The sequence below is a fragment of the Anser anser genome, assembly GCF_964211835.1.
Source record: "Anser anser genome assembly, chromosome: 18".
NCBI classification, from domain to species: domain Eukaryota; kingdom Metazoa; phylum Chordata; class Aves; order Anseriformes; family Anatidae; genus Anser; species Anser anser.
Genome location: NC_139739.1, coordinates 256,761 through 282,301, shown reverse-complemented (window position 1 = coordinate 282,301; position 25,541 = coordinate 256,761). Strand labels below are relative to the sequence as shown.

Below are 25,541 nucleotides of genomic sequence, written 5' to 3'. Positions count from 1 at the left end.
GTATGTGTGGACAGGGAACAAGATCACTGTTAAATTGTCTAATCTGGGTACTCCCTATTTTCTTGATCTTTAAATCTGAAATCTTACTAATATCTCAGGGTATGGTGTTTATGTAATTTTAAAAGATTAAATAGAAGGGGGGGGGAGGAATGTAGTGTTCATGGATGCTTACTGAGGGCATTTAAGTTTGATGCAATGAAAATTACAGAGTTGCGTAACATTTGAACCCTTAGACTGCAGCAGTAAATTCAAATCCACTTTGCTGACCAGCAAAGGACACAGCATTCTCAACTTCTCAGTTTCACAGCTAGGAATCAGGGATGTCAAGTTCTTTTCAGTTTTTGTAGGACTGAAGCTGTCTTTCACACACGCTGAGCTCTTGTCCAGGCCTCCTAGAACTCCTAGATTTCCAGCTCACATCTCCACACCTAAAATTACCCTTCCCAATACTATTTTAGCTTGCTGCTTCAATATAAAAATAATCTTTCCCCTCCTGGGCTGTTTTTAGCATGGGTCTCTTCCCTAATCCAATTTGCCACACAGCTCCACAAAAGCTACATTGGCATAGTTAAGGAGGCATCACTGAAGTGGAACAGGTGATAAAGGAAGAGCTGTTTAAAATAAGTACTTCCACCAAAACAGGCAAACTTCTGCGAAGTATGGCAAGGTGTGCTCAGTACAAAACTCATCAGTCGGCACATCCGGTCTGAAACTGTCCTCGGGCTCTGACTGTGCCTGCAACAGTGGGGAACAAATATCATAATGCTGGGCAGTTCCTCCAAGCTATGTAAAGGTGTCCTACTGGGCAACGTATTCTGCAAGAGGCACTGTTTGTTACCTTCTATTTGACAACAAGCGCACACCCCATTAACTTCTGACACTGAAATTCCAACTCTTTCTACTGCCCGTCTTCTGATTAGATACCCATTGAGTTTAGGATAGTAGAGATGCATTGACCTGCAACAACTTAAGCTGTTTACCTTAAATAATAAAACATTCATTGAAATAATTTGATTTACAGTGGCACAGGTATTTTTTTACAAGAAAAATACGTTGTGAAAAAAGACATCCCAATTCTGACAAGCAGGGTATAAAAACTTGCCAAAGACTAGAAATTAAAGACAATTCACATAAAAGGAGGGGTCTATGGAATTTAACAATGTCATAAATGGGTCAGATGAATGTCAGGAAAAAATTCCGTTGTTCTTAATGGTGACTTGATCTCAAAACATTGATGGAGGGTGGATTTAGAAAAGCAAGCTGCTTTCAAACACTCTAAGTAGAAATAAAACTATTAACTAAAAACGAGTTGCTTCACTGCCTTTCACATGCAAATGGATAGGTATTCCATGTGGTAGGAGTTTACTCCTTTAACGCTTTGTTGCTGCATGTCCTCAGTGCTGTCTGCTCTATAGTAGTTTATGGTTCCTTCAGCACTGTGATTGATTAAGTCCCATTCTGATACAGGAAGCAGCTGTTTGGGGAGATTTGCGAAGTAGGCAGTTGTCCTTCAGCAGCTCATGGCTTCCTGTTCCTTTCTTGTTCTTCCTATCCTGAAAGAAGCAAAATGTGGCTGGGCTGGTAGGAAGGACCCCATGATCAGATCTACCCCTTGGCACAGGTCAGGTAGGATAAACAGGGAAGCCTAATGCATTTATTACAGCACTGGGGAGCAGAGCTATCTCTAAAATATTTTCCTTGAGATACAAAATCCTACTCAAGACTTTTGGAAAGGACTTCTTGAAACAGGTGAATAGGGTGTAAGAAAAGTGAGTCATCCATGGAGAAGCAAGAGGAAATGGTATGTTTTGATTCTTCATTTTAGAGACCTATTCTCGTTAGAGGGAAGAAGAACAGAAGAGCATAGGGCCTACAGAACCTCTTCTGGAATCCTGAAGGAATGAGAAGGCATCAGGTTAAAAAGTCCAGATGTCATTTGCTTAAACCACTGAAGTTATTGAAGAAAGAAAAGTAGCTGAATATCAAAAGACTTTCCTCGTGATAAATGCAGGAGGGCCCAGATAACAGCAACCCTCATCATAGTAACAGTCACTCCTGCACACATCTCACCTTTTGCTACATGTTTTGAGATAACGTAGCTGACTGGGAGAAAATCTCCCAGAGGTCTCATCGCTTAACCTGTTCCCATGTTGATTATGATGCAGGGCAGCCTATGATATCCAAATATCAGCCATTTGTTTCACAGATGAAGGAAATTCAAGTAGAGGTAGTTTGCAGTAAGGGATTAATGCACACTAGATCTACTCAGTGCACTAGATGCTATGCCTTTCTGAAATCATACTGAACCATAAGTTCATAATATAAAAATTATGCGTGTTGACCTCATTTGAGCTTGCGTAGTGCACTCTCTATTGTAACCTGGCTAGAGCACCACAATGATGCTCCTTCCAGCTACCATTCTACGCATGTAGTAGTTTTGGCAGCCTTGGATCCATTGTACTTGTCTTTCTGGTTGTGGGGGTATTTTGTGGCCTGTGGTAGAAGCTCAGAACGTACGTTTCTTTGATCCCTTCTTGACCCATCCTCAATGGGGAAATGTTCCGTGACTTGTTAAGCTAATGCTGCTCACTGTGTCACACTAAGAATCCGACTGTCTTGTCTCATACTCTTGCAGAGTACCAAGTTCAAGGAGCTGGGTCATTCCTGCTCTACACGCGCATAAGGAACATGCCAGATGCTAGCAGCATGCTGGAAATGGCAAACGTTAGATTACTGCCACACACATGCTGCAGAGGAGCAGCGTCTCTCCTTCACAGAAAGAATGGCGCATTTGGTCATAAAGATATAAAGAGGGCTCTTGGCCGCTCAGGGTGCGTCCATTCACGGGACGTGTACCACCAGCAGCCGCGAAGCCATCGCGCCCAGGAGCTCCGTGCCGCCTGCACTCGGGCACTCCGCAGGCGCAGGCTAGCAGGAGCCCGGCGGCCGGCGGCTGCGGCCGGCCCGCTCCAGCCGCCGCGGCCCGCAGACCGCCCGCGCCGCTTCGCGACGGCCTCGGGGGCCGGGCAGCCCAACAGCCCCGGCACCGCGGGTCGGGCCCCGGCGGGCGCCACGGGCCGCTTCTCGCGGCCCAGGCGCTCCCGACCCCGCAGGCCTGACCCGCGCGGGCAGCCCGGCCCTGCCAGGGCCTTCCCGAGTGCCGCGCGGCGCGGTGCTGCCCGGCCGCCCTCGCGGCTCCGGCGGTGCTCGGGCCGGGCCGGGCCGGGCCTGGCCGCCCCACGGCCGCCCGCACGCTGCGCCCAGCGCCTCCCGGCTCGGCTCGGCGAGCCGCGGGCCGTGTGTGCGCCGAGGGAGGGACGGAGCGGGTCAGAGACGCGCGGAGGGCGGAGATAACCCCGCGGTGGCCGTCACGTGGAGCAGATGAAAGGGAAGCGGCTTGGCAGGGCGGAGAGGAGCCGGGGCGAGGGACGGGGAGCGCGGGGCTGGCGGCGGCGAGGAGCGGGGCGCAGCGCAGCGCGGCAGGAGGGCCGCTGCCATGGGGCGCTGACCCGCCCGGAACCCCGGCCCCGGAGCTGGAGCCGCTCGCGAGCGATGCGCGGCGGCGGGGCGCCGCTCCCCCCCGCCGCGCGATGAGGGGCTGCGGGGCCGGCGCGGGGCTGGCCGTTCCGCCGCCGCCGCCGCCGCTGCTGCTGCTCGGGCTGCTGCTGGCCGCGGCGCCGGGCGCGGCGCTGGGCAAGGAGACGGCGTTCGTGGAGGTGGTGCTCTTCGAGTCCAGCCCCAGCGGCGACTACACCACCTACACCACGGGGCTGCAGGGCCGCTTCTCCCGCGCGGGGGCCACGCTGAGCGCTGAGGGCGAGATCGTGCAGGTGAGCGCCAGCCGGGGGGCGCCGCCTGCCCCAAGATGGCTCCGCGGGCCCGGCCGCCCGGCACCTGGCGGCACAAAGCCCGCGCCGGGCCGGGCCGGGCCGCGGCCCCACGTGCGCCGCGCGGCCTGGGGGCGCGGGGCGCCGCGGCCGCGGTGACAGATTCGCGCTGGCGCACAAAGGCCCCGCCGCGCTCCGCGCCGGCGGCGGGTCCGATGAGCCGGGGCCTCGCCGGGCCGGGCCGGCGCGGGGCCCCGCGGGGCTGCCGGCGGCGGCGGCGCCGGAGCCCGGTTTGACAGCCCGCGGCTCCCGGCGACGGCTGCCCCGCGGCGGACCGAGCCGCGCGGTCCGCGGCGCGAGGCCGCGCCGGGCCCCGTCTGCGGCCGGGGAGCGGCGGGGCGGCCGCGCCGGGCCACTCCGCGGCGCCGTGCGCCCGGCCCGGCCGTCGGGGCAGCGGCGGGGGCGCGGGCCCGGGCCCCTCCGCCGAGCGCGGCGCGGGGACGGCCCCTCGCTGCGCGCCGGGCTGCGGGGCGCGCGCTCGGTCGGCTGCCGCCCGGCCCGGCCGCCGGGGCGCCGTCGGGGCAGCGCCTCCCGAGCGAGCAGCCCGGTGCGAAGGCGCCGTGGAGAAGGCTCGCTGCGGCAGGCGCTTGCTTCTCATCTTTGTTTCCTTCTGGACGTCGGTTCTGCGTGCAGCGCTGGGTTCGCGTGCCCGGTACGCCTGCTCTGGGATCTCTGTGAAGTGATTCCTTCCTATGAAAGCTTCTCTTGACTTCTTCCCCGGATAAATAATGTTTGTGTTAATCGGAAGGCAACTGTGCTTTGCTCTGTGTGAAACTCTTGAAGTGCTTATCGAATTTCTTTGTAGTCACTTGTAATTGTTGACTTTATTTTTTTTTGCCTTTGGCTAAGTAAAGAAAAATGACTTAAATGCTGTTTTAATAAGTTTGACTGTTAAGCAATTGCTAGTAGCAGTCCGTATTAACAGCTGCGGAGTTCTGTATATGTATGCATACATACATGTGTCCGTGTGTGTGTATATATAATTAAAAAAAAATCTAGTGGCAAGTAAGCTCTAAAAACTAGTAAAACGCTAAAACCGCAAATACGCGAGTCTCAAAACTTCTGTTCTTCTTTTGAAGTAAAGAATACTGATTTTTAGTGCATGTAATTTCAAAATAGTTTCAACCAGGAGGCTTTGTTGTAAAAATTCACTTCAGGCAAAAGAGTTGTGAGGACAAGCTGCTGATAAGCATTTTTATTTATCCTTCCAGAGAAAATAGGGATGGAACAATTAATGCATGCTTCTGACATTTTAAAAAAGGTAATGCTACTAGGGGCTGAAGCTGATACTGACATTTTCTATCCTTTTGGTACATTATAAAACAATATGTGTTAGACTCAACTCTGTAACTTTGGGGAAAGCAAGAGACACTAAAGTTTCACTATGCGTCAGGTGTTGGTGTTAAGAGTAGAACAGAGGCTGTTTGCTGAGGTCATACTTTTCTTGAGATTGTAGGTGAAAGTGGACAAAAAAAAATACACTCTTTGTTCAAGACTCAGGTTTGAATAACTTTAAGGAGATGTGTTAAATGGAGTTTTGGAGGCTTGTTATGTGTAACATCAACCATCTGCTTCCTCTAATACCTGAATAGACAGCCTCCAAAATAGGAAAGACTAAAAAGATTTACTAAATTATGTGACAAATCTTTTACAGTCATTTACCACTCAATAAACTGTTTTGCGTGTTCATCTGTATGTTTGCTAGATAACATACTTACATCATGTACAGCCTGTTTTTTTTTTTTCTTTTTTTTTTTTTTTCTGAGCCATGGGGTATGCTAGTTGTGTTTTGGAGAAGAGAAAACGTCAAACATTGCTCCAGAGCAGCTAGACTAAATACTATCAGTTGCATTTTCACCACTGATGTTTTAGATTATACATCGCGTCCTTGTCAGTGTCAAGCTTCCTTCATCTCCTGAAAGTGAATTTGTCAGAGCCAAAACTCACAAACATTTTCACAATGTTGTCTTGCCTCTGCTTTTCAGCTGGGCTGTATATTTGTGAAACTGTATGAATCTGCTGGTTTGGATCATCATTTAAAGCTCACTGTGACATTTAGAAAGGGATCGTGCAGCTCATGGTATTAAGAACCTGTTCAGCAGTGGTACATCAGTCAGTTAAACGAGCGTCTCTTGGCCCCAACCATTTTGTCAATGTGCATGGATCTTTCAAAATGTGTTTTTCATTAAAATGAAATATTAGAAATTCTTGAAAATCAGGCACGCATTAAAGAATGAATCAAAGGAATTGTGGTTTTTGGACTACACAAAGACTTACTTTTGTTTATGTTAATAGCATCAATTACTCATTGGTGTTGAAAGTCTCTGAACAACAACAACAAAAAACCTTAAAAAACAATGCACTTTCAGCTTTTGATAGGTCACACATTCACTCTTAAACTGGTTATTGGTCAGATTCCTATCCAGCAGTGGTGTGCTATTATATTTTTTCTCATGTTATTATGACCAAGTCTTATTAGGGTCAAGTGTCTACCAGAATAACTCTTCAGAGAGATGAAATGTTCATATGCCTTCTTTAATGTGGCCACAGTTTGTATTCGGCAAACTCATCCCTAGGTTGCTGTGTCAGCTGGTCCTTCAACTGCTCAAAAGTCTAACTGTCTCAGTGGTATCTGGCATACTGGAATATTTTGTGTTTCTTGGGGCAATATCCTGACATTAGGATGGTTGAGACTGGAAATTGAAAACTTCTGATTAGAGAGTGATTGGGAAAACAAGACTTTGTTGAAACCTCTAAAATGAAGTTATGACCAATGAAGTCCTTACAGTTGAGATTTCTTGCAGCACTCTGACCAAAAGCTCAGATGCAGTTCTGTGTCAAACTGGATACTACATGGCCACAGACTTATAGTGCTAGGATAGCAGGCATCACTGATTTGACTAGCAGCGCCTCTTTTGCTTGGAGAGGGATTATATATCTCAGTCCTGCTTGTACTGGGCAAGGTTCTCTTCCAGTTGCTTTTTCTGTCTTATAGCTAAGGTGTGGAACATCAAATGCCTTGTTTCTTGCAAAACTGTTGTTATGATGATACTGGTCAGGTGAGGTGCTGGGAAAAGAGAATTGAACTGAGTCTTTGTTTTGGATTATATAAAAAATTCTGGGTTATTCAAAAATGATACACATTCATTGTTGTTAGTTCTCTAAGTCTTTCTTTAGGTATGCTGCTGAATACAGTCATATAGATAGTTTACCAATATATACATTTTTTAAAGAGAAGCAGTATGGAGGAAAGATTTAGGAATATTATTCATGGTTTTTCATGTGTGATAAAAGTTTGGGTTTTGGTTGATTTGATTCTGCTTGGAAGCCTCAGTAGGGGAATAATGAACTTCAAGTAGCCATTGAACAGAAGTGACATATGGATTACATAATCTCCAGTTGCTTATATTTTTGTGCTCAAAAGTTAACAGTCTCAGGAGAACAAGCATAGCTCTGAGCTTTAAGCTCCAGAAAGAAAACAGAAGTAGGGCATTTTTGAACTTCTTGTAGTCGTTCCTTATAGCAGTGCCACTGCCCATCTTCCAGTTGCAGAAGATGGGGAAGCTTAGAACTAGACTGCAACACCATGTGCCTGTGTGTTCCTTTCTTCAGTGTGCCTCCCACCCCTTAGTTACTTGAATAACTTTTGATCTTTCATCTGTTTTCTCAAAATGCAAAAATTGCAAAATTGCCAGGTAGGCTTTTCACTCCAAAGTATTAGCAGAGTTTTTAACGGTGTCGAAAACAGTGACTTGAGACAACTGTGTGGATATGTAGAAGTCTGGCAATAATCACAGGAGACTGAATCAAGGAAATGGTTGTATCCTTTGAGAATAGAAAACACCACCAAAAAAATCATATTTTTTTGTTTTATTTTGTGAGCAGGCAGGTTGAGTTTCTTTCTTCTTGCTTGAGTTGACTGCCTGAAGGCCATTCAAACTGAGGAAGTGGAATTAGTTGTGGCTTTGAGTCACCACCTTGTTGGATGTTTTCTTTGCTAGTTATGCTCTTAGAATATGAAGACAACAGTGACTGGTTTTATGTTAGTTCCCATACCTTAAATGTAAAGCGCTGGCTCCCAGTAACGGTCCCAAGGACATCAAGGATAATAGATTTATCTGATAAAACTGATTTCCTGGTACCTGTTTGGAAGGCTCAGGTTTGCATTGCCATCATGTCTTTGGAGTGGAGTATGTTGGAGTTGAGCAGTCATTGAAATGTGGTGCTGTCTTTCTGACCTAAATAACTGACGCTCTGTGGATACTTAGAATAGGATGAGGGGAAAGGCTGTTGAGCATTTACTGTGTTTCTCAGTTTTGGTACACAGAGGGAAGACCTAGAATGTTTCTGTTTTGTCTTATATGGAAAGCGGGACTAGGTTATGGATTTTGTTCTCTCTGATCTTAGTCTTTGATGTTGTGAACAAATCCTCTCACTGGGCAAATGCTGCAAGGCAAATGAGATGTCCATGACAATGTCTGAAAAGCCATTGAATGTGAACACTATCCTGCTTGAGCTTGTCATTTGAACTTGTTTCAGACAGAACTGTGAGTCCCATCGTTCTGAAGGCCTGACCCAAGTTAACGAGTTAACTTTAAACAGGTAATTAGGCTGAATCATGGATGGAAGAGACTTAATTGCTGCCGTCTTTATAAATAAGTAAATAAATGTCTGAGCTTCCATAGTACTTGTTTCCTGTTTTATTTTTTATTATTTTAAATAAAGGCAATTTAATTCCACCTCCTTTTTGTTTATAGCAGCATCGGGTGTGTGTCTGTTGCTATGTGCTCAGAGCAGCGAATGATTTCTATGTTTGTTGCTTTGCTGTTTTGTGGATCAGAAACCTTGTCTAATCTAAGCTTCAGTTTTCCTTTTGTTTTCTGGTTATCATTGTACCTTAGTACAGTGTACTAACTACTTAATCTTGGCGCTTAAGTCTTAACTTGAGTTATCCAGCTGGTGGAAACAAAACTCTTCTATACTACAGCCTTGCTACATGCTTGGAATAGCAAAATATTTTGCCACTTCTAATCGTATATTTTCTAAAATCTCAGTTCTTTAAAACATACAAATAGTTTTGAAGCCTGAACTGGAGGTTTCAAATTGTTCTCTGAGTTGGCAGGGCTTGTAATCTCTCTCTGTTTTGGAAGAGTGTTGATAGGTGAATAAAAGATTAAAAATGCAGGTTTAGTGCTCTGGACCTCACGCTACTTCTACTGCAGTTTCTGCTGTGTTCTGTGCCTCATCTGAGCTTGGTTGGTGCTTATTCTTCAGTAGTTGGACAGAAGAATGAAGATTGCCTACGCCCAGAGTTGTGTGGCTGCTTTCAGGGCTGGGGTCCCATACTCTATCGCTACCTGTTAAGTTCTGTGCTGCGAAAGGAAGGCATTTTTTGTGTGAATGGAATGAGTAACTACAGGTGCTACTAAGTGTTCTGCAGGAGAAGGCTAAGATGATAAAGGAAGCATAATTCACATTTAAAATAGGCAATTGTTGAAGTAAAGATATGCACAGTTTTGGCACCTGGGCAGCCTTCAGCTTGTGTAACGCAACAGCAGTTTGCTTGCAGTAAAGGTATTGTAGTGGGCTTGATTTCAGATTAGATTAGCCTGGCTGTTTCACTGTTCCCATCCTTCCCTCTGTTCCCTCCGCCCACTCCTCTTTTTCAGTTTCCATCATGCTTTAGTCCGTCACATACTGTGGTGCACCGTAGTACTTGGGGAGAGCTGAAGACAGCCCGTCAAAGTGTTCTGCGTAGGTTTCTCGTTCTCTTACACTGTTGTATCTTGATACTGTGCACTGTCCTCATGCTGTGAGCTCCAACCGAGTTATGTCATTGCTGCTTTAATTTACAAGAGGTTGGCTTTCTCCTTGGCTTCTGAACACAGTATTATAAAGAAGGATCATTGTATTTATGAACTCCTCAGTATTGCGATATCCAAGATGTCTTTTGGAATGGGGATAAAAGTGCACGATAAGTCCTGTGCTAGCTTTCTGCTGTTGCGTGATGTCTCCATACAGCTACAGTGCTCTGCTTTGAGAGTCCTGTACTTGCAATGTCCTATTAGGGTATACTGCAACACTAAGAAAATGTAAGAGGCAAGGCTCAAAGACCATGCTGAAAAGGGACGTTTGGCTGTTTAAACCTTCTGTGAGCACATCATGCTCTCGTCATCCTTTGGACAGTTTCATACCTGCTTTCATAACTTCCGCAGAAAGAATCACCTTATGAAAATAGTATAAGGCCAAAATTATCATGGAGTTTTAAGGGCTGACGAATTGTATTTACCTAGTTAAAAACTTTGAACTTAAAATCTTTACACATATGATTCATTAGACCTTGGAGCATAAGGGTACCAGCGAAAACTGTTTCTCAATGAGTCTAAGAGAATAATAAATAAATGTTTATAAGCATTGCTACAGGGGGAACGGTTGTCCAAAATATAAGGTACCAAATTCAGTGGTGAATTGCTGTTTCTGGAGGAAGTGTCTGTTGTAGTGGCTCAGAGTTACAGCAATACTTGAATCCTTCTACCAGAGCCTTGTCAGCATTCGAGGCTGAGACAGTCACTTGAGGGCAAGGTAGGAGACACCGTATAAGAAAATGAGGTAAAAGGTATCAAAGTACGGAGAAAGAGGTACAATGGAAAGAGCAAAAATTGCTTATGTGACCTATCTAGAGGAATAAGAATGAAGTAAGTTAAGAAAGTAAATAGAAGCGGAAAGCTTACAACGCTGGATCCTGAACTCAGGCCAACTAGTACAATTTCTGTTAATTTCCAGATAAAGGTGGGGAATATAATGGATGAAAATGTCGTTTGTGGTAGTTCAGGTAACTTTTTCAGCATAGCTCATAAGTTTAGCTAAACCTCCGCACAGCCTTTTAAGGTCTGCATTGCTGTGAAATTTGTGCTAGTTGGCAGAATGCTGCCTGCTTCCTCTTCCATGTACTCTTGTTGCTCATTTGGGAGGTGGAACTAAGAAGAAATCCGAAAGAGGAGAGACACTCAAAATTGTTAAACATGGAGCCTTTTGGAGAACTTTTTTCATTTATATGTATTTATGTTAAGACTGTATGTATGTGAATATAATGGTTTAGATGTAATTACAGCCTGCTTCGTAGTATTACCAACACTTGTGGCCAGCCATGCCCCACGGATAGAATTGGCACATGCTCTCTCTGAGCACACCACTGGTGGATGTGATTATGGGACAGGGTAACTTTGTTTTAATTGCTTTGTCTAGTGAAGGGCTTCTGAAATTTTTCTAGATGAAGCATGTAGAGGTCATGATTTGGTGTGGCATAACTTGGTAAGAAAGAAATGCAGGCAGCTTTTCTCTAAGCAGATCTTATAGGAAAGTTTTGAGTAGTTGTATAAAACCATTGATTAGCATACATAGTAATTTTCTTCCAGTTTATACCATCTTGTGGTGGAGCGTGTATTTAAAAATGCTCCCTTTTTTATTACAGTTCTCTAGTCCATGTTTTGGAATTTCAAAGTGAGGCCCTTCTGGACCAAAATAACTTTCACAAACATAGTTTTTCGAAGTGTGAATGCTTCCAAGAGGCCAGCATCTTATAGGTTAAGGAAAGGTAACATCTGGAGGCAGTAATCTCCTGTATATGTGAGATTTCTTTAGCCAATTATGTAAGTGGCGTGTGTATTTGCATTAATACTTAATATATTAAAAGTGCTCCATTTAGGATGTGTTAAATATTAACTTGTACATATTATCTCTTCTTTTGGGCATCTTCAGTATACACGTGGTCAGATCAGAGGTTGTTGTGCCTACATATGAAAACAGAATGAATACAAGTTGAATGCTTGGCCTGATTTCTCATGTTTCCTGACTTGAATGGAGAGCCCTTCACATTAAAGAAGATAGGCAAAGGAAAAAGAGATTATTTTTAAACAAAGACATGTTTTGAAATTGTTGTAACAGCGACACAAGATTTACGTTAAAAAAATAAATCATTTTTCTGCATTTTTGTTGACTGTTTGACACTTGAACCAGAAATGACCAGGGAAGTGTGATCTTTTGGATACCACGTAGACTATCAAAATTTGTTCTTTACTGCACTTACACCATCGGTGAAGTTATCTTTATGGTAGGCTTGAGTAGAAGTGCTTAGAAAATAAGGTTCTGGTGTCTTAGAGTGTCCTCCTCACGGTGATGAACTGCAGTCATTCATTTTTTTTATTTCGTTTTCATGGTGCTTTAAAAGACTTTTGTTGTTGCATTTGGCTTTAAGATGAAAAGCCAGTTTACAAAGGTTGATTAGGTGCCTGTTATGTTCCAGACACAAGTACACCCATAAATATGCAGCTTAATATATGCAGACACTCTAGCTTCCCAGACGTATGTTACTCTGTACATTGATGCAAGGATTTTTGTTGTTTTCTAAAGCTGCTGGCCAGCTTAAACTTTTTTTTTTCGTTTTCTTGAGCTTAAGCTGTTTTATCATTTTGTATCATCTTTAGTAGTCAAGCAAGCAGAAGAATCAGTGAGGAGGTGACTCTCCTGCCAAGGAAGTAAGGGGCATATTTTAGAGTCTGCAGTCATGATTTGAGTACAACTGTTTAATTATCTTACAGGCATGCATGTTGCAAGTATGTGCCTCCTGCTGTGAATTTATTGCATGTGCTTGGTAAGCAACTTTTGCAACACTACAATCAGAAGCATTTAGAAGTTGCTTTTGATTCAGGAAAGACCCTAGTTTGCGCAGTTTCTGCCAACATCTGTTTTCCTAATTTAAGTCTTCTGATGCTTGCCTGCTTTAAAAAAACAAAAAGTGTATTAATTTTGGGTGGGAAAAATCCTTCTCCTTTATTTCTCTCTCCTCCCCTCCCCCCAACACAGAAGAGACTCCAGCCAAACTTTTCAATGAATTCACCTTTGGAACTGAACAGTCCACTTTGGTGACAGATTAAGAGAAGTGTGGATTTGGAAAACTGACTTGGAATTACAGATATTATTCTGTTTCTTTTTATATACCGATGGGTCAATTCTCCTGAAAGTCTGTAGTTCATGGAGAAGAATCTATTTTAAAGGCTGTGATTTATTTACTTATTTTCTGCAGAGACTGTCCTTGAAGATTTATTTCTTCGGGCCTGGCTATATGGTGGCAGTTGCAATTAAGCCCTGACAGGTTCTACCTAAATAGTAGTAGTAGTAGTAGTGGTAATAATAACAATATAATGTTGATGATGAAATCTGTAGCTCCTAGAAGAAATGTCAATATTATATATATAGTTATATGTAGTGTGCTAGTTGTGCACACTCATGCTCTCTGTTCCTTCTCCACCAAAGTTTTATCTGTTCTTGCTGATTTTGGAGATAAGGATAGTGGTTGGGATACTCAATGTAGCAGTTGCTGCCTTTTTTCAAGCAGACTGGCATTTCTCCTAAGGCAGCATCTAAAGCCCATTGATGGTATGTACTCTGTAAACGGCAAGCATATTGGTTCCCATTCCAGTGTTGTACTTTACAGTTGTCCAGCATACTTTCCCATACCTGTTTTGTATTTATTTAGAAGACCTTTAGAGCACATACTGTCTAGCATGCTCTGATGGTAAAGGGTAAATGAACACCTTATGGTCTGGATGCCAAGCTGGCAGACATCCTGAATGGTGTGTAGCAAAGCTGAGAGCTGAGAAATGAACCTGTGAAACAGAGCCAGAGAATGCTGTTGAGTTTAGTACTTAATAGGAGCCAAGGACTGTAGACCTCTTTTTACTCAGAGGCAAGGTATTCCCTGGGTGGTAGCTGGCTGTGTTTTGTCTGTTTAAATGATAGTATCTTCTGCATCCCAAGACTGTGTCTGAGGGAAAGACATTGTAGAGTAGTTGATGTGAAAAAATTCTCAGTCTTTTGCTTATTTGAGACAACTGTATTGCCAGAGCTCCTCCTTCCCCACCACATTTATAACTTTCAGTGATCTCTTTGTAGGTTTTGATACATGGAATTCACAGAGCTTTTTCTATAGGGAGTTGCAGCAGCTCATTGGGATAAATTTCTCAACCACGTGTATTTTGTGTATATTCAGTTGACTCTGGGAGCTGAGTCTCTCCAAGTAACAGAAGTCAAAGAAAGAGATCAGGTCTCCTTTTGTTTACCCCTTTTGCCATCTTCAGACAACCGTGGGAAGATCCAGGAGATCTGAAGTCTTTCAGACAGCTTTAGTATTAAGTGTAGAACGCTGATGTGGAAGAGTCAGCTGATACGTTTGCTCATGTGTGTGTATGTGTGATGTATGCAGTACAATTAAAGTAAAGTTACACAAAGATGAAACCAGGAAAATCTTATATATATATTAAGACCGCGCAAGTATTTGTTTTCGGGGCTTGGATAGGAGTGTGTCTGAAGCCTAGAGACACGCTCCAACTGTGCAGGTAATATGGGAAGAAACTACCGTCCTTGTCAGCAAGAGGTCTGAAGTGTTCTGAAAGAGTTAAGTTAATTAGCTCACTCATAAGGTATTTAATATCCTTATTAAACTCAACTGCTGGTTCACTTTTTTTTTTCTTCTTATGGTGAACAAAATTTCTTGAAGAGCTGAGCTGAGCCTCTGCTTCTCAGATCAGAGGCTCACATGTTGAAGCTGGCAGTGCTAGAGGCTAGTTCCTATCTGTGTGACAGCATTTTTAATTTAACAGGACCGGCTTTGATGTGCTCAAATATTTATAGGAAGCTTCAGATCACTGCAGTATGTATTCTTTTTAACTGGAGCAGAAGTTCCTCCTCACATAACAAACTTTCATTCCCTCCGTTTACTCTCAGGTCTCTTTTGGATTTGCACTCATCTGAGTAGTTTTATGTTACAAAAATACTGTTTATGTGGGGGAGGAGACATTCGATTTCCCTTCTACTCTTTGCAGTTTTGGGGTAGTCCAGTTACTGCCTTTTAGCTCCTTGTTTGAAACAAAGTACAGATACTTGCATTGTGGAAGAGACAGATTTAGAAAAATAGAACTTAAGCAAAATGCAGTTATCATGCAGCCTTCTCCCCTTTCTCTGGGAACATTCGTGTATCCACAGGGGATCAGACCTGAGATCTGTTGGAGTCGGTCATCATGAGCCCTCTCAGGAATGCACAGAGGTGTCTCTTAGATACCCCAAGGAAGGAGCTTTCAGATTAGTTTGTGGTTTAAAGAGGAACTGAAACTTTGGGGTTAGGCTCTCAGTGGGAACTGATCAGAAATTATGGAAAAATAGTTTTAATTGGAATTTGCCAGTTTTCTAAAAATGAACAATTCCAGTCATATTTGACTTACATGAAACTCTGATCAAACTCAGGCAGGAATCTTAAAAAAGATACCCATTGAATCAGCTATCAGCTAATTTTTTGACTTTGCAGCTTTTTCTTTTTTGCCTCAGTAGCTTCCTGAACATACTGTCTCTAATTCTGAGGCCTTCCAGCACCCATGCAGACCAGGAGGTGTCTCTGTCAGAGCTAGCACTGTGGGTCCTCTCAAAAATGGAAACATGGTGGGTTTGTTTTGCCACTTCTAGTAGTTTTGGTGTCATAGAAAGGCCTGATTGTGGTTTGAATCTTTGCCTTGTTTATGGCAGAGGAGGAAGTGTATATGTCATATGAAAGTGTTTCCCCAGACTAGCTTTTGCAGTAAACTTTTTCTTCCTTTTTCTGCGATGTTTCTGTTCTACTTTATCCTCCCAACTTTCTGTTGTGGATCTCGCGTAGACTGCCTTATCCCAGAGAAAACCTTGTCATGGTCAACTGGGACATGGAATCATAGAATAAAATCACAGAACCGTAGAATATCCTGAGTTAGAAGGGAAAGCAAAGCTTTGTTTTGTTTTGTTGTTCCTAGAACTTTTCCATGTTGAGGCAGATTTCTGTATTTTGCTATGCTGTGCCTTGGTTTTGTTGTGAACTTCACTGTGTTTTGTGTCATATGATGATCTCCTAATTAGAATTTTCTTCTCATATGCTTAATTGGGAACTCAGTTATTTAAGCAGCAGATTTTTCATGTAGATATTATGTCTTTACACCTTTTTGATGGTAACTTGTTCTAAAGCATTGCCTACAGTGAAAAAAAAGTTTGTAAATTTAGACGTTCCTGCTATAGAAGCTCTTTGTTGGTACAGCCTATTCTAGTTCAGCAAATGAAATCAATTATGTCACTGCCTACATAGGTAAATAGTGACAAGAATCAAGCACAGGAGAAGAGTGCTTGATTATCCACACTGCCTGCGTGTCTATTTGATGCAAATAGTTTGCTCAGAGAGTAATGTGTCTTGTTAGGGAAATTCTGCAGGAAAAAAGACCTGTAACTTACTAACGTAGAGTTTCTAAAATATACTAATAAACTGAACTTTACTAACGTACAAAACTGGGCAAAGATCTTGGTATTGCTTCTTCTAGAAGAAACAAAACAAAACAAATTGCCTATGGCATCTAAATACTACTTTTTCATGGTTAATTTTAAGGGAAGAGCTATTTAGAAAGTGAAGCAGCTGTGTAGTGTCTTCAGGAAGTCAGCGTCATTTGTGTGCATTCTACTAATGCTGGTACGAAGTCCTCGTCTAAATTATGTGGCTGCTGCAATACAATTTTCAGTGCTTGCATCTAGAGATGGATGGATGTGGTTGTCACTTCATTTTTCTGTCTTGTGAGACAGGAAAATTTCTGAAGTATTAAAATATTCAATGCTTTTCTCTCTGAGAAGGATTTATCCAGAGATCACAGTTTAGTTTTAGTTTGGTTTTGGTAGAGCTTTGGTAAAGCTGTAAAAAAGCTGGACCTCCCTCCTACCTCTGGCATATGGTACTATTGTAGTCAAAAAGAATTATAGAATACAAAAGAAACAAAATGCAAGCTGTGTATGGCACGTGTGAGATTTTTAACCAGCTCTGCAACGTTTTCCTGAGAAAATAGAAAAATACCCTGAGTATTTGGGTAGTTTTTTTGAGGCTTTACAGTTCATATAGAATTTACATATTACTTGAGTCTAGATTCGGTAACTTCTTAAAAGACATTTTTGGATGCTTACACAACTTAGAAAGGATACTTTTATCCAACAAAAGCACTTACTAAGATTGAAGAAACAGCTCTAAACTTGTGTCACTTAGGAATGAGCAGTAATACCAAGATTGTGACTCAAACAGGAACTGCATTGCCACCTGAAGTTTTAACTTTCAAGTATCTTTGTCAACAAAAGATGCATTGTAATTAAAAAACTAGTATGCCTCTTCAAGGCTGTGAGTAGAGCTTCTTTTGAAATAAGTTTCTCAGGGATTTTTGAAGTATGTCCCTTCCAATTCCAAATAACCCAGTACCAAAATTTCAGTTAAAAGAACAGTAGAAAGGAGAAAGGGATATTTTCTTCCTTGTCACTTCTCAACATGGAAATACCAATCTGTATGTAATACTAGGATGAAACTGCAGGTCAAATTAAAAAAAAAAAAAAAATCTTTCTGATTTTTAGCTTTGTAGAACAAGATTTTTAATTTCTGTGATTTCTTTACTGCTGCTGGTTTAAGATCAGTTTTCAGGGCTGGTGGCTGCCATTGACATGTCTGTGCACTTACCTGCTTTTTTTTCACAAGGTTTTTTTTTGTACAACCTGTTGCAGAATGATTACCTAAACAAAAGAGGTTGAGCTGCTATACTGTAAGTTGCCATCCATGAACTGAAAGGTTAGCACGTTATATGCTCACTCTTCCCTTTCCCCATTTGAAAAGTAAAATGTCAGCCTGAAGCCACCACATTTTCTTTTCTAGTGATTATCTTCTTACTTGAGCTTACATCTCTGGAAAGAGCTTTGGCACTGTAAAACCTGGTTTTGTGGTAGTAACTCAGATTACATTGATACCTCTTTTTCAAATGAATGAACTCCTCTTGATAGAGCTTGCTTCCTCTACATGTGGTCCTGTGTCACAACCAGCATCATTGTCAATGTTCTGTAACTGAGACAGATGTCTCCTCGTCCTTGTTCCAGGGTCTGCTGGTCCCTCCTTTCTGCTGAGCTATCTTGCCTGACATCATCAAGACCAGAGGAAAAATTGCTACAAGGGCCCAAATGCTCCTAGGGCTTCTGACACATGAATATCCCATGATACAAAGGAGAGGGGAAGAAATGGGCCTCTCTGTGTAAAAAGTCTGCTTTTCCTTACTCTTTTCCTGCCCTTTTCGAAAGTGATTTGGAATAGTATCAAGTGTTCAGGGGCTGGATGGACTTAAATAAATTCTTACACTAACACAGTGTTCTGTAGAGGAGTGCTGTGCTTGTGAGCACAGTGTCTCAAGGTGCACCTTTCATGGTAAAGAAGTTATGCTGGGGAAGAATTGTTACTGTGCTCATAGCAGAGACCTTGGTCCTATCAGCATCCATATTTAACTATTGGCACAAATGAGAAGTTTGTGTTCTAATTGTTTAATTGTTCATCCAGTTTCCAAATCTGCTTCTCTAGTGACTATATTTTTTTAGGGATGTTTCAGGATCTGAAGTCATTGATGAACACACATGCAAGCAGTAGCTGGAGCCCCTGTGGCTGAGCCAATGAGTCCACAGCTTTACAATAGTTTTTTTCTCAGGTTATTCAAATGGTTGTAACCTGTAAGGGAACTAAATAGTAAGTGCTGCACTTGACGAATGTTGCTCTACCTTATGTTTAGAGAAGGAATGGACTTTGGAAAATTCTTCTACTTTAGAAGGAGTTACCTCCGTCTCATGAAGGTTATTGAGCATCTCCTATGATGATCTCCTATGATCCACAGCTTTTCTGGGCAGCCTATTCCAGTGTCCTAAGTTATAGTCGGTCTCTTTGAATTGGAATTGGTGAAGCTAGGGAAGTATTTGCTCCCTATGTAAGCAATATGACATACTGTTGCTGATAAAGATATTGCTAGGTAATAACCTCCTATATAAAGATCTTTGCTGGGTTAGGTTCATAGAATCATAGAATGGTTTGGGTTGGAAGGAACCTTAAAGATCACCTAATTCCGCCTAATTCCCCCTGCCATGGGCAGGGACACCTCCCACTGGATCAGGTTGCCCAAAGCCCCATCCAACCCGGCCTTGAACACTTCCAGGGATGGGGCATCCGCAACCTGTCCCAGTGCCTCACCACCCTCTGAGTAAATAATTTCTTCCTTGTATGTAATCTGAATCTACCCTTTGTTAGTTTAAAGCCATTACCCCTTGTCCTATCACTTTGCTCCCTGACACAAAGTCCCTCCCCAGCTTTTCTGTAGGCCCCCTTTAGGTACTGGCAGGCCGCTGTAAGGTCTCCCCAGAGCCTTTTCTTCTCCAGGCTGAACAACCCCAACTCTCTCAGCCTGTCCTCATAGGAGGGGTGCTCCAGCCCCTTGCTCATCTTTGTGGCCTCCTTTGGACTCGTTCTAATAGGTCCAAGTCCTTGTGCTGGGGGCTCCAGAGCTGAACACAGTTGCACTGCCTGGGAAACTGAAGAATATGTTTTAGCAGCTGTACTATCCAAGTGCTGCTGAGTCTTGAAATCTAGTTACTATAAACATATTCCTGATAAATATGCTGCATTCTTCAAAACAAAATATATAAATTGATGCTGTATATACTGGAGATTAATGCTGATCACACTCTTAAGAAGACAGAATTCAGACGTAGATTAGAACTAGCTGGTCAGTTAGGAAGGGTTGAGAGAAGTAGTAGAAGTCCTCGATAGCCGTCAAGGGAAGGTTGTGGGGAAGGGAACTTCACTTTTTAATAGCATTCTTGCCAGAAAGAAAATAACAAGACACTCATATAATGTAGAGAAGACGAACAATCGTTAGAAGAGAGAAGTCCTAAAGCAGTCAATGGGTGTATAACAAGCTGTAAAAACTGAACAGCTGGAGAATACCCTGTAGCACTTTTTCTGCCTTCAGAGGCTGTGGTAGTTAGGGCTACTCTGCTCTAAGGAATGGCTCATGAACTATATGATAGAAGAATTTAATCTTTGTATCAGCATGGTAATGTGGCATATCCATGCCCAAATATAGTTCTCTACTTCTCAGCGCAGAATAGCATCTCTTGGTTTGAAAGAGAATCTAAAAATGAATTCACTTTTTTTTTGCAGTTTGTGCAAATCACCACATTCTCTGCATCAGAGAAGAGGGGATGGCTTTCTCTACATATCCAAAATTAAGTCAGTGCTAGAAGAATATAGCAAGTTTAAAAAAAAAAAAAAAAAAGGCTCTTCAGAAATAAAATTACTTATATTTTCTTATATTTGCAGTTATTTTTTTGAAAAAAGTGCAGGCGTATTCACTCTTTCTCCTGGTCAGCATCTTAGTTCTTAAGAAGATCTATCTCATCATATAATCATTTTGATTTATCATATTATATCATATTAATCTGTTATTAAATAATATATATGATATATATGTATATCTGTCTATATGTATATGATATATAGATATAGATATATATATATAAAATATATATACAGATTATATATAGATAAATAGATAATTAAATAATATATCATATTATATCATATTAACATCATATATATTAATCATATAAAAAGCATATAATCATTTTGAAAGCAATTAAGAATGGACCATTTGATTGGGACTTTATGGGTACCTGTAATTTTTTTTTTTTACTCTCCATTTAGAAAACTGTCAGCGAAGTGTCCTTGCAGAATGAGGGATTACTCTTAACAGTGAACTAGGTGAATTATTGCAAGATGAATGAAATGGGTTAGAACAAAACAAACATGTGTTCTCCTTTGTTAAAGGTGAGCGTATGCTGCCTATCTGAAGTGCTAGGAAGTATAGCTTTTAAATTACGCATTTGGTAGTACAATATTCATAATAATGTCTTCTGATGTTGGTTTGTTGCTGTCTGTGCTTAGCTGGTAGGGAATTGTATCTCTGATGTTAAGACTCTAGGATCATATTTCTGTTACTGAGGTAGGTAGTGGGTGAATAAACTTCATTCAAGCTGTGTAAAACTTGGCAGCTAATTCTGGCAAAAAAAGCAGTGCTCCCCTGCTGTCCTCCAGAGATCGAGATAGCTTTTGCAAGCCTACTTTATTGTTCTCCAGGTGGGAGTAACTGGCACTTCCTGGGGGATGGGGAGAAATAGCTTTCTGAAGAGGGGCTCCTTCAATGATTGTAGGCTGGGATGTATCATTTCCGCAGCTGCAAGCATCATAACAAGAGCCCTGAAGGATAAGGTTTGAAAAGAAAGGGAAAATGATAAAACTGCTAATTGTATAGGATGCTAAGAAAAGGGAGATGGGAAGCTTATAATAGTGATTAGTGTACTGTGGAGAAGAAATGAGCTGTAGCCTTCTGCATTACAAGTGTGCTATGGTTTATTCTTCTGAGCCATGTTTGGTCCTCTGTGAGTCATTCTCAGAAGAGAGGTGGGGCTGTTGCTGCTCTTGAAAAGCTATCTGAATTTGCATTCACTGTTTCTGAAACAACTTCTACACAAGGCAGCAAACACTTGGTATATCCTCAAGTCTATCTTAATTTTTTCCCCTTCTCAGGGGATTATTAGAATGTGTCTAAGTGACCTAAAGAATGTTTCTGCCCATTTGTAAGTGGTGCACTGTTTGTTTAAGTTGTGGGAGTATTGCAACCTTAGCTTTCTTTTGAATGTGACATGATGTGAAAATAAAGCTTATATTAATAAATCAAAACCAACCCCCAAAATGAAACTGGTGCAAGACTGGAGAAGATGGAAACTTGGAGTATTCAAGCAATATACTTCTAAAAATACAGTTTAAAATGGACTGTACAAAGGAAAATCCCGCATCAGAGGTCTTTCTTGAACAGGTCCATGGTGGAGGTCTCTGACCTAATTTAAATAGGACCCCTAATGTTTTCAGCTGAGTAGATGCTGGGGGTGGGGAGGATGTTCTGATGGAATGGTCCAGTGCCCAGTCTTGAAGGGAGTGAATAAATAGTGGGTGTCTGCCTTTTTTCTTCCTTTGGAGTCACAGCACTGAATAGTGCATTGAATTTGTATGGTGCATCTGAAATAAGACTTGTTTCTGGTGTAAGATGACAGTTTATATATGCTTCCCCCCTCTGAGTAAGCAGGCAGCATAAATGCCTTATTTCTTATTTCTTTCTCCTTCTGTTGACAATCTTCAATATACATGTGGATATTTTTGAGAGAACATTCTGTTTACTTGCGAGAATCTAAGCTGTAACTCGTGATACAAAGGTGTATTAGAGTTTGCAGTATTATGTTTGGAGAACAGTTTCAAGGATGTGTTACATCCTTGATGTCAGATGTGTTACATGACATTTAAATTCATGGTTCTGTAGAAAGATATTTGCAAGTATTTCCTGTGAACACTGAAGTAGAAAACAGGAAAAAATGACAGTAAACCTCTAATTCAGAATTTATCTCCTCATAATTGATCTTTGTTTGCAAGGGGAAAAAATGAAGCTTTGGTTTGTTTTGAAATGTGATGCTTTTAGTCTTGCAGAGGATGTACATGATACAAGCTGGTTGCCCTTATTATTGTTTGATACGGGGTGTAGTGAGAGGGAATCGAAGAGAGGGAGAATTTCTTACATGTGTTGCTCCTTAAGTGCCATGTTTAGTATAACGCCTTCTCTATAGTGTTTTGTGATGGAGCAGGTGTAAAAGGGCGTTGAAGGGAAATGGCAAGGTGTTCTAGAACCTTGGCATTCTTAGCCCAGCCCTGTTGTGCATGTCATGTGCAGTATGATCACTGGTGGCTGAATCATGGTTATCCTTCATGATGATTTTACAGATGGGACTATTTCTGGCATGTTCCAATATTTCACAAATAAGTTACATTCCAGATGGGTTGCAGGCAGAGAAACTGGGGTTGGTATTTCTCATATCAAGAGACGTTACCTTTCTTGATTAAGGCAAATTAGTACAGTGCCCTTCATAAAGGTTTAAAGTCAAAGTGATGGATTTGACAGATAGAATTAAAGTTCAAATAAAGCAGATCCAAAAGTTAGCTACTTGGGCATGCACATCGCAAAGTTACAACAAGATTTACATCTTTTAGCTCTAGTGTTGCATAAAGAAGGTATCTCCTGCATAAACAGTTGCATCAGTACAGTAGTATGTTAGCATAATAGGCTTCTTCCCTCCGAGTAGTCTTGTAGCACATATCACGTGCTAAAAGTTTGTCATTAACTTTCATTGTATTGCAATTCTTGTAATATGAAGTGTTCAGCTGCCCCCTTCCCCAACCAATTTGCCCAAACCAAGTTTCTGAAATTGTAATACAAAATTTCCAGCTGCTGCTTGGATTGAAGACGATTCGAGAATGAAGTTGTTGGCAAAGTCATAGCTTCATTTTCTCACAATTAAATATTGAAACAATCTTTTAATTTTCAAAATATGACCTAATGGCATTTTTGGGCCCAACTCATCCCCTTGCCTAAGTAACCTGTGCAAAACAGTATTGCTTTTTTTTTGCACCCATAATAATTAATCCATTCATAAAGACTGCCTGTGTAAACTTAATACTGCTTCCAGGTAATGGGTGGTTTCTTGTGACGTTGTCAAATATTTTGGAGTCTGTCCTGCCTGCGCTTGAGCACTGGTAATGCTTGGAGCATGAGGATCTATCTTCAGTACCACGTTTGACATTCAGGCTCAGACATTACTGCATGACATTCAAATTCCCCGTGACTTACTTTCTTTTGTAGCTCTCAGTCCTAGCACCAAAGTGTCTGAAACAGTGACAACTATGTTTTCATGTTACAGCTTGACTGAGTTGTCTCTGTTTTTTCTGTACAAGAAATGCTGTAGTGATTTACCCAAAGCTGTTCCAGTAGCCTGTGGAAGAAAGAATTAGAATTTTAGGGTCTTCTATCTGTTGAGTTGTGTTGCATCTTCAGGCTGCCGGTGAGTGAATGGCACAGCTTTTGTAAACGTTTACCAGTACTTTTGAAGTAGTCTAGAAACTGGAACATTAAATATTTTCAGTTGGAATTCAAAATCCTGAATAACATGGAACTGGCTGATACCTCCTTACGATCTGGTGTGAGTTACTTACCCACCTTTTGTAGAGAAGGTCTGTGAAGAAGTTACTTAGCCGTGTGATTCAGTTACACTAGGAATACACTTTAGCCAGTTTCATGTTTGCGTACAATTGTTTGACATGTAGCTTTTTAACCTGTAGTCAAATAAGGAGTTCTTACAGGAAGAAACTTCTGTAAATTTGTAACCCTTATTTCCTTTGTCTGTCCATTTTGCATACACAGATAGGTGTTGTAGAAAAATATTAAAGAAAAATTAGTGTCTTTATCATAGTGAATGTTCACAGAGGGTCAGATTTCTATGGGTTATCTTCAGTTCTGACCGTTCTCAACTTTGAAACCATGATCTTTTCTTTGCATTAAAATCCATTTTGATACAGATCTAGAAACTATCCTGTCATGCAGTCTCTTGCATCTCAGTAGTCTGTATGCTAAATCTGTTGGCAACTAAAAGAAAAAGGAAAAAAAAAAAGCAGAAAACTAATCAGCTTTGAATACTGATGATTATTCATGAACTGGTCGAAAGTTCATGAATTTTATTTTTGAAAAGTTTCTGAAGAAAAATGTAAGTTTTTCTTTGTGTTTCTTCTTGTAACTGAACTGTATGAAAGGTGTTGTTCTGTTCTTGCAACAGAATTTCTCATTTTTCTGAAGTTATGCTTCTCTGATTCATTTATGAAGAAAAAATTTGTGTAGGTTTTCTGACAAATCTTAACCCCCAACCCCCTTTGTGTGCAGGAGTTAGATTGGATATTGGAGATTAGAGGTACCATTGTTATAAATAAATTCGCAATTTTAATGCAAAGATCTGTCTCTTGCTGTATATACCTTAGAGTGACAAATATGAAGAGAAATATAAAACTGCCAATTTAGGAATAATTCAGACTTGTGCTGCTTTGAATTCAGGAATTTAAATTGATGTATTCACAGCTGAAGTTTGAAGGCTAATGTGTTTATAATAGTCTTTGTCCCTGCATTTGTCAATACTCAAGAATTCAGCATGACACTCGTTTCTTTTTGGACCAGTGGATACATTCGGAGACCAGTCTTCCCACTTCCTTTCCTGCTCCCCCACTTAAAAGTAATTCTCTGAGCACCAGAATGATGGGTCTGTGACTTCTGCTCTTTATCAAATACAAGTCTTTGGTGCAAGTGTATTTGCAGAGAAGGGGTGTTTTCAGCGCTGATAGAAGCATGCTGGGTCTGACCTCTTTCTGCATCTGGGGCCTGTCTCTGCTAGTAGGGCTGTGTGACAAGTCTTCTGCACCAGGATTACAGTTAGGAGCTTTTGTAGTACAGTGATCATGACTGGTTTTCTTGTTTTCCTGATTTGAAGTTTAAAGGCAAATCCATAAAACTGTTTGCTAGACTTAAGTAGTTGATGTCATATTTTGGGGGTGAAAGGATGATGTCTTTCCCGAAATATTATGTCATATGATGAACAAAAATGAAGATTTGTCTATTCCAGTGCACTTCATAACACTTAGCTAACAGTGTGGTTGTTCAGGGAAGGTATTTTTAACAGTCAGTGGCTTGGAAAACTTTTGAAACAGTTGCTGCACCTAGCAATGTCCTGAAACAGTTCTGTGTTTATTAACTTTTCATTGTCCTCTTCTCCTTGAATTTGTCTAATACTTTTTGAAACAACTTGTACTTCTGCTGCAATATGTATAGC

The 25,541-nt window shown here is 41.7% G+C and overlaps 1 protein-coding gene across 4 annotated transcripts in view; it reads left to right on the top strand.

The window, feature by feature from the left end:
• Positions 1–25,541, top strand: part of ZNRF3 (zinc and ring finger 3) — a 113,412-nt gene that overhangs the window by 14,681 nt on the left and 73,190 nt on the right. Inside the window, exon 1 of one of the 4 annotated variants that reach the window (XM_083804599.1) lies at positions 3,367–3,830. The exons of 2 other annotated variants lie outside the window; for them this stretch is intronic. In XM_083804599.1, coding sequence (XP_083660725.1) covers positions 3,591–3,830 — 240 coding nt within the window. In that variant the 5' untranslated portion in view covers positions 3,367–3,590. Of the gene's footprint in view, positions 1–3,366; positions 3,831–4,349; positions 4,540–25,541 lie in introns of those variants that run through there. One more of the 4 variants, XM_083804603.1, reaches the window with a different exon arrangement.